At 34.0% G+C, this 10,318-nt stretch overlaps 1 protein-coding gene across 1 annotated transcript in view; it reads right to left on the bottom strand.

Moving 5' to 3' along the window:
* Positions 1 to 10,318, bottom strand: part of LOC106457388 (teneurin-m-like) — a 229,851-nt gene that overhangs the window by 48,635 nt on the left and 170,898 nt on the right. The window contains exon 11 of the mRNA XM_022383293.1: positions 7,291 to 7,485. Within this exon, the coding sequence (XP_022239001.1) occupies positions 7,291 to 7,485 (195 nt within the window). The remainder of the gene's footprint in view (positions 1 to 7,290; positions 7,486 to 10,318) is intronic.

The following is a 10,318-nucleotide window of genomic DNA, read 5'->3' as shown; positions in this document are numbered from 1 at the left end:
AAATCGTGAATTTCAGAGTGAAATCGTTCCCATTGTGGTGCAGGGTAAAGTAAGATGCATGTTTTCTCATTATTAACGCCCCATCAGTGACTCGGCGGTATGTCTGCAGACTTACGATGCTAAAAATAGAGTTTCAATACCCGTGGTGGGCAGAGCACAGATAGCCCATTGTGTAGCTTTGTGCTTCAGAACAACTAACCAATCATTACTAACGCAGCTGTTAACACTGAACTATGTTATTCTAGAAGGGTAATACTGTGATCGTCACGCAGGATCGGTGCCATTGATCTGTCTGTCTTCAGTAAGTTTTTTCTAAAAGAACCAACCACAGACGTTTGAAGATAATAACGATCATAAGGTGTAAAATACGTTAGCTGGTAATGATACACATTTGAAACGGGTTACCAATTTTGTTATTATAGAAATACACCAAAGAATATCATGAATAACCCTTTTCCTTACTGAAAATTTGAAAACCGACAGTGGATCTCTTGTCAGTAACATATGCTGATATTTTACAGTCTCATCCGTTTGATCAACTTAACTTTTTAGTCTCTGTTTCATTAACAAGTATTGATTCGTTCCAGCTGAGTTGCTATAGACTTAAGTACGTTAGAAACTAAACGACGTAAAACCACTGAAATATATATATACATATCTCGAAAGGAGTCACATGCTTTATGTTAGTAGTGTGATAATTCTTAATTTTTGCTATAGACTTAAGTACATTAGAAACTAAATGACGTAAAACCACTGAAATATATATATACATATCTCGAAAGGAGTCACATGCTTTATGTTAGTAGTGTGAATATTCTTAATTTCATGTTTTTACCCTTAAATATGTTTTCAAATACCACCAATTAGGTAAATAAAGTTGCTGACTTTATTTTAAATTAGCCTAACTTAAATACTCTACTTTTCAGTTTCTGAAAGTAGTGTATTTATTAGGATATTTAGGATTAGATATTTTTATAAATATATATATATGTATAACTAAATTAAAAGACTACGCTTACATAGATTTAAATTAGCTGACAAATGATGTATAAAATATAATATATTTGCATGTGTTGTAATCATTAATCACATGTTGAACATTACTTTGAGTTTGCAGTTCATTTTCCACAACCCTCTGTTCATATTAACTATATATATATATATTACGGTATGGCGGTGTATTAGCTTCAAGACCACCACATGACTCTTTCCTCCCCCTCTCCAATCATGCGCTAAATGTCTCATTATTTCCTTTTCATTTAGAAACAATGGCTTGCCATATTTGAATATTATCACTCAATTTCCCTACATGTTCGTGCAATTAAATTCGGGAATGATTTAGTACCCAACTTTTAATAATGACGTATTACGTAACTGATGACGTTGAAGTGGAGCGGAAAGCGATTAATGCACATAATGAAAACCATTCAGAGAAAGTATTTTTATAAAAGACTTCCATTTGTTTCTTACTCACTAGCGAATAAAACGTCAATAATTTCGAATGCTCGTTATTTCCGTAATACATAATGACTATTGATTTGTTCTTTCACCATAAGTCCAGAAGTTCTTGAAACGTAAAATGATGATGGCAGCAAACCCCGAGCATGTCATAGCTAAAAAAAAAAAAAACAAAAAAAAATACTATGGTGTAGCATTTCCTATTCAGCCCCTCTTTAACTACTTGATAGAAATGAGGAAGCTATTATTGTGAAGGCAGTAAAGTCTACTTTTAAAACTCTTTCTATGTCAGTCTCAGATAATAAATAGCTATCTGGTCAATGTAGAATTTAGATTTGTCGTCTATTTAAGAGAATGAATACTTCAAACATTTTCTTGAAGCACTTATTAGTGAATTTCCGATATAATGGTAAACATTATATATAAAAACGTGGTTTGTTTTGAATTTCGCGCAAAGCTACACACGCTAGACGTCCCTAATTTAGCAGTGAACTACTCTTTTACCAACGAATAGTGGGATTAACCGTCACTTTATAACGCCCCCACGGCTGAAAGGGCGAGCCTGAATGGTGTGACGGGGATTCGAGTCGAGCGCCCTTTCCATCAGACCATGGCAGGCCTATATACGAATTGATTAAGATTAAGTGTTCTAAGATTATCTATTGCAATACCTTCTTTTTTTATTGTTTATTACTTTGAAATGGAGATGGAAACATATCAGAGTTAAATCAAGGAACCTTCAAGTGAATACATTGAATAGAAGTATGCAGGCGAGGTAAAGTTTATTACAGAAAATTGAATAATATTTTAATGTATTTTTTTGGAAACACCTGTATACATATATATGTGACATAATGATGAAAATTACGAAACCGAAAATGTATCAGCCAAAATGAAAACAGTCTAAGGAATTGTACTAAAGAGTTTTCTTCTCAGATACAAAAGTTGAGCAAATTATTTATTACAGGTTATTTGATACGAGATGCAAATATTTACAAATACGTAAGCCTAATAAAACGGTTATGTTTCTTTTGGAACTTTCGCGCAAAGCTACAAAAGAGCTATCTACGCATAGCCATTCTTAAGTTTGAACAGATAAGCTAGAAGGAAGATAGCCAATCAATATCACCCACCGTCAACCGCTGGATTACTCTTCTCTGGGATTTGACTGTCGCTCTTACTAACATAGCGAGTTTTTGCGGCAAGGGGACGCGAACCATGAAACCTTAGATTCACAGTTAAGGCACACTAGTCGTTAGCTCACGCCCGGCCTACTAACGCTTGGTAATACATCTTTAATATAAAACGAAATGTACTAAACATGATGCTACCACGGCGTTACATTACTCAACTTAGTCACTACAACAGTAGTTGGAAATAAAACCAAAAATTACAGGTTTGGTTTGATTTTTGCCCAAACCTACATGAGAGCTATCTGTTCTAGCCACCCCTAATTTAGTCATGATAGACTAGATAGTCAACACCACCCACCGCCAACTCTTGGGCTATTTCTTTACCCACGAAGGGTGGGATTGACCGTTACATTATAAAACCTCCATGGCTGAGAGGACGACAATGCTCCGTGACAGGGATTCGAACCCGCAACTCTCAGAGTGTGTTTCTGTGTGCCTTAGCCACTAGACCATGCGAGGCCTAAACAATAGATCAATTCGTGAGTAAGAAATTTAATCAAAATAAAACAATATGATATTTATAAAACTTTATGCAGATATTATAGTTACATTATTAAAAACAAAAAACTTATATGCATGTATATTTATTTACTAATATTGTCATATATGAATTTTTAAATATAAAATTATAATACACTAATGTTGGTTAGAAAAACTTATAAACACAAAATTATGTCATATCAATATTGTTAGGAAGAAACTATATAAATACAACATAGTGCTATGCTAATATTGTTGACTAAACAGTGTATAAATACAGCATAGCGCCATGCCAATATTGTTGACTAAACATTTTATAACTACAGCATAGTGCCATGCTAATATTGTTGACTAAACATTTTATGAACACAGCATAGTGCCATGCCAATATTGTTGAATAAACATTGTATAAATACAGCATAGTGCCATGCTAATATTGTTGAATAAACATTGTATAAATACAGCATAGTGCCATGTTAATATTTTATAAACACAAACATAGTGTTATGTTAATATTGTTGACTAAACATTTTATAAACACAACATAGTGTTATGTTAATATTGTTGAATAAACATTATATAAACACAGCATAGTGTTATATTAATATTGTTGAATAAACATTATATAAACACAGCATAGTGTTATATTAATATTGTTTAATAAACATTTTATAAACACAACATAGTGTCATGCCACTATTGATGATAAACAGTTTATAAACACAACATAGTGTCATGTTAATATTGTTGAATAAACATTATATAAACACAACATAGTGTTATGTTAATATTGTTTAATAAACATTTTATAAACACAACATAGTGTCATGCCACTATTGATGATAAACAGTTTATAAACACAACATAGTGTTATGTTAATATTGTTGAATAAACATTATATAAACACAGCATAGTGTTATATTAATATTGTTGAATAAACATTATATAAACACAGCATAGTGTTATATTAATATTGTTGTATAAACATTTTATAAACACAGCATAGTGTTATGTTAATATTGTTGAATAAACATTATATAAACACAGCATAGTGTTATGTTAATATTGTTGAATAAACATTTTATAAACACAACACAGTGTTATGTTAATATTGTTGAATAAACATCATATAAACACAGCATAGTGTTATATTAATATTGTTGAATAAACATTTTATAAACACAACATAATGTTATGTTAATATTGTTGAATAAACATTTTATAAACACAATATAATGTTATGTTAATATTGTTGAATAAACATTTTATAAACACAACATAGTGTTTAATATTGTTGAATAAACATTATATAAACACAGCATAGTGTTATATTAATATTGTTGAATAAACATTTTATAAACACAATATAATGTTATGGTTTATAAAATGTTTATTCAACAATATTAACCAACATAATGTTATGTTAATATTGTTGAATAAACATTTCATAAATACAAAATAATGAAAGTATGGGTAGATCATTTAATAATACAAAAATGGAACACATAGAATTGTTTGTAGTTTAGTTACTGTTGAAATATTTTGTATGTTTGTTGTTAAACTCAAAGCTACACAGTAGGCTAGCTGTTCCCTGCCCACTATGGGTATCGAAACCTCATTTTTAACGTTAGAAGGCCTGAGACTTGCCGCTGAGCCACCGTGAGGTGGGGGAGGTCTGTTGAAATATGGAGCAGATAATATTTCATTTACACACTTTTACGAGCACTCACCTTCCCACATTCGAAAACAATTTTTCTTGGGGAAAATAATTAAGCTACGTTGCCTGCATACCAATATTTCACGTAGATAATATCCTAATTATCGAATAAATTCCCAAAACAGCATTTGTCTTGTGTCTTGGTAGTCAGACAGGCACGTAAAATGTGTGATTAAAGTGTTATGTGGAAGATTAGTGTCAATATTGTTAATGTTTAAAGTATAGTTATTGCAAGCTGTAGGATTCCTCGTAGTTCGCTGAAGAGAGCAGTTATTAATGTTTCACAGCATGGGTTGCAAATATGATTAGTTGCTTTTCCAAGAAAATCACAGCTTGATTAACTGATTGATATGCTAAATACAGCCATTTATAAATAAACCATCTTCAAATTCTTCGTTTACGCACATATATTTCTCAGAGTTGCAAATAAATCCCATTATACTTCATACAAAAACGACACGTGTCGTGTATATTTGTATAGATTCATAAAGTATGTTATCGAGCAAGGAACACGATTTTTTCCAGCTGTCGTGTAATTAAGAAAAATGACCTGCGGATATGCGATAGCAAGATCAACCAATTTCCTTCACGTATTTTACGGTACATTTTTATATATTGTCTAGCAATGTGATGCACTACGATGTGACTTTGCTCTAAGACAAACACTTAGTATACGTTTTCAGCTATGTTCCGAACAAGTATCGGATACAGTTTGTCTATTTTGGTTCTGAAGTTTCAACTAACCGATAACATCTGAAAAGCTCTATAGATGGTTCTCAGGATGTTTATTGGGTTATATTGTGGCAGAAAACATTATCTTAAATGAAAATGCATTGGCTTATACTGACTGAAATATGACATCTGTAACGTTATACTTTGGACTTTGTAAGATAGAGACTCTTCACAGATAGATCTAATATCCATTATATAAAGTAGTCACTATCAGATTGTTTAAGTGCCTGCTGTATTGGATGAGCACTTCAGAACGGAGTGAAACAGTTCTTGACACTCAGAGAATTTTTTAACAATCGTCAAAATTCCCAAGTTGACAGTTTATGTGCTAAGCGAAATAGCGTTGTGCACCCATTGAAAGTAGTATACAACTTGCAAACCTCAGTACTTCCAAAATACTTGTATTCCTGTAGGGCACACTACTTAGATCTCACAGATGTATTCACATGTACCTACATTGTATGCATCGACTCTTTTTACATTTGTTACAAGTAGGCGTTTATCACGCTCAACAGCACTTTCGAATGTTTCTTAAATGGTGTGTGATAAAGTATCTGACGTCATGGAATCATTTCATGTGTAGTTTAATGAACGCAACATTGTGATTGTTTTATGTCTAGAGTTTCACATTTCTAGCCCCCATATTCGCTTCTTTGTCAAATGCCCATACTTCGCGACGTCTCCGCATTCTGTTTCTAATCTATCTAATATAATATTTATATTAATTAACTTGAATTGCTGAGTGTGCTAGATGGGCTATGTCGCATGGTGAAAGAATGTCAGGGTACTTCTGGTAAAGCAATGTGTACAGACAAACAGAAACATTTATACTTATCTTGCGCGATTGATATCACGTGTCCTTTAAAACCTCTATATCCTAATAATGAGCATATTGTTATGAAGTTAAGGGTAAGAAACATCAACTGAGGTTGAGAGAGTTGAGAAATCGGCCGGCTTTTGGTCGTTCCCCAAGGGATTAGGGGATTAAAGCAATCAAAACAGGTGTATAAGGTCAGATGGAAAGAAGTTTGTTCGGCGTAGGTTGAGAAAGATATATAAAAGACAGGAGTTCAACGAAAAAATATTAGGAGATGCAAGTGAGAATAAGTACACTGAGAGAGGTGAAGAAATAAATAAAACCTAATTCTAAGTACGTGTGTTGTTGATTGCAGCAATGAATAGTAATTTGTTATGTATATTAGTATGAGTCAGTTCCTAACAGGAACAAGTTCAACATTAATAAAGTTGAAGGACATAAAACCAGGGAAAGCGAAGTTCGAAAATAGCACGATCTATAATAAAGTGGTGTCAGTAGTGGACGATCCACAACACATATCTTTTGAAAGTATCCTTTTACCAAATATACTTCAATAAACAACAACAACAACAATTATCATAATTTCTTTTACAGAAAAATTAATTACGTGCATGTAACTTTAATAATTTCTCAATAAAATATCATTGGACAATTAATTAACGAATAGAATCTTTAGAACCGAATATGGATCACATATATACGAGCAGGAAGGTATTAACAGCGTGCAGGTGCAATGACCTTGGTGTGTGTGTGTGTGTGATGTTATTTTTGTAACTAAGAAAAGTGAAAATGCTAGGTTTGAATATGAATTACAAACTTCTGAATTACAGAAACAGCAATGAACATTAGTTCTTACGGCTCATTAATGTCTGTAGTGTCAGAGATCAACTTACCCTCTTCACAGTATTGTCCTTTATGGCCAGGTTCACAGGTACATATGCCTTCTATGCACTTGCCTCGGCGGTTACAATCAGGAACTTCACATTCTCCAGCTGGAACATTGCATTCTGCACCCTTCCATCCCTTGTCACATCGACACGTGCCATGAACGTAACGCCCATGGTTGTTACACAGCACTGGGCAGACGTCTGAAATGAAGGTGACCCACAAAATTAGAAGTTTATAAATTCTGACTAATATTAAATCAAGTATTTCTTAGACTTCAGGAAACACAAAGTTTCTTGCTTAGTTTATTCCATCTTCGTTTATTTCTAGCCTAACTTTACATCTTCAGTTAAATCTGGCTGCTACCTCTGTGCCATTATGAATCCGCCGGTGGGTCAGCGGAAAGTTTTCAGGCATTAAACGCTAAAAACTGGGTTGCGATTTTCCTCGGTGGACAGAGCGCAGATAACTCATTGTGTAGCTTTGCGCTAAAAAGGAACTACAACAACAACATATGCCACTATGATGAATGGGTGGAACCATTATTCAAGAATGTAGTGATGCAATCTATATAGAGGTGGCATAAATTATCAAATTGTAAAGGTCAGTATGATGAATAAATGGAGCCATGTATGTCGCTATGATGAATGGGTGGAACCATTATTCAAGAATGTAGTAATGCAATCTACATAGAGGTGGCATAAATTATCAAATTGTAAAGGTCAGTATGATGAATAAATGGAGCCATAATTTAAGAAAGCGTGAACCAACAGCGATCCAATGCATGCAAAGGTATCACAAGTTATCGAATTGTAAAGGTCGCTATGATAATTGAGTGGGACCATTATTCAAGAAAAGGTGGACCAGCAGTGATCCAATCCATATAAAGGTGTCATAAATTACAGAATTATAAGATGTTTATAATGTATGGCAAGAACTGGATAAACAATATTTAACCCTAGAAATCGGTTATGCTATTGAATAATTTGTAATACTTTACAACTAAGATACGTGAGAGCTCTAACAAATAAATATGTTGAGTAGTTTGAATGTGATAATACTGTCAGGCAATAAGTAAATCTATAAAACGACAAAAATTCGGCTGAATCTCAGCTTCCAACTAGCCTGTTGCCGTCTCCAAATCAAAGCACGTAAACCTATAATATTTTCACCTTCGGGACATATTAATTCAAAAACAGGCGTATGTAGTTAATGTTTTTCATCAGTACTGATAAAAATGTAGTTCGTCTGGTGTATGGTGATTTTAAATATAACTGGCGGACGTTCACCTCCTAAAAATAATTTCCAATGAAAGTTTAAGGAGGACTTATCTCCATCACTATTCGATCAGAGAGTAGAATAGACCAAGAGTTCGAAATAGACAATGTTGACTAGCTTCCTTCTTTCTGGTATGTCTCCCGGTGGGACAGTGGTGAGTCTTCGTATTCACAATGCTAAAATCAGGGGATTCGATTCCCCTCGGTGGACACAACAGATAGCCCGATGTGGCTTTGCTATAAGAAAACACACTCTTTCTGGTACATACGTTCAACATTACAGGCAGATATGCACAGATAGCTCTTTTTATAACCTTATAATAAGAAGCAAAAACGTTTTTTATTTCGGTAAATTTCCGATCGATCTTTAAGTAAGTTATAAATGACGGAAAATAAGCAAGTAATGATACTTTTCAGTGTATATTAAGACAAGGAAATTTTAGGTCATGTTTGTGATCCACACAAATATCGAAATACTATGGATTCAACAAAATCAAAGCAAAAGTAATTAAGTAACTAAGCAAAATAATTTACCAAAAACATTTATAAAACAAGATGTGAAACAAAAATTACCGTTAGCATTCTGATAATGTGGAATTGACCGCTGTGATGGATTTATGTAATAAAAACATTTAATACCACCCATTAAAAAGAAAGAAATACACGATGCAGCTCTATTCATATACTAAGTTTACTTATTGCAGGTGTCCCGATTGGCACTGATCTTCTAGGCTTATTTGTAATAATAGCTCTGTTTGTTTTGAATTTCGCGCAAAGCTACACGAGGGCTATCTGCGCTAGCCGTCCCTAATTTAGCAGTGTAAGACTAGAGGGAAGTCATCATCACCGCCGCCAACTCTTGGGCTACTTTTTTACCAACGAATAGTGGGATTGATCGTCACATTATAACGCCCCCACGGCTGAAAGGGCGAGCATGTTTGGTGTGACGGGGATTCGAACCCGCGACCTGCAGATTGCGAGTCGAGCGCCCTAACCACCTGGCCATGCCGGGCCCTAATAATAGATATCAGTTCGTAAACACAGACGAAAAACTCAAACAACTCTTTAAGCTTCAACAAAAACAAATCCTAAAATGTACTCAAAATGACTTGGATGTTATAATAGAGTACATTGCCACAAGTACATCATCTTTGCAGAAATATCTGACGATTTTTTCTAAACATTTTAACAAGTTTTTAAATAATTGCTAGCGACATTTGTTTTCCCCACAAAATTCAATCAAATCATTTGGATTTCTAGTCATATATTCTAAATAATACACAGTACTTTAATATCCACACTTAAAATACTAGCTATTCTACAGAGGTTAAGTACGTTATATTGAACATTATTTTGGAGTGTCACACGTCGTTACAGCCCATGCTGACACGACTGGCTATGCTCCATTTGATTACCGTGCATCTTGAATATAGCCCTACAGTGTAGTTCTCATTGCAAGAGACTCTGTAGTAAGGCTGTCATGTTCAAAGCACACCTTTCCTCCTTGTTCAGTTTCCATGGTCCATCTATTGTACGAGGACAACAGTTTCCCAGAACCGATTTTAACCATCTGACCGCTCAGAAATGCTTAGGCGCTGTATCCGGTATGTTTTCGTTTGGAATAAAATGGACGCCCGTTTCATTCTCCTACTGCTTGAGATATGCGACGGTTGAATGGATATATCATGGAAGCAGCCTATGTACACTGAGTGGTCACAAGTAAATAGACACCTAATTTTTCGTCATTTAACTGATTTAT

This window comes from Limulus polyphemus, unplaced genomic scaffold (genome assembly GCF_000517525.1).
Source record: "Limulus polyphemus unplaced genomic scaffold, Limulus_polyphemus-2.1.2 Scaffold324, whole genome shotgun sequence".
Lineage (NCBI taxonomy): Eukaryota > Metazoa > Arthropoda > Merostomata > Xiphosura > Limulidae > Limulus > Limulus polyphemus.
This window is presented reverse-complemented; position numbering and strand designations above follow the sequence as displayed.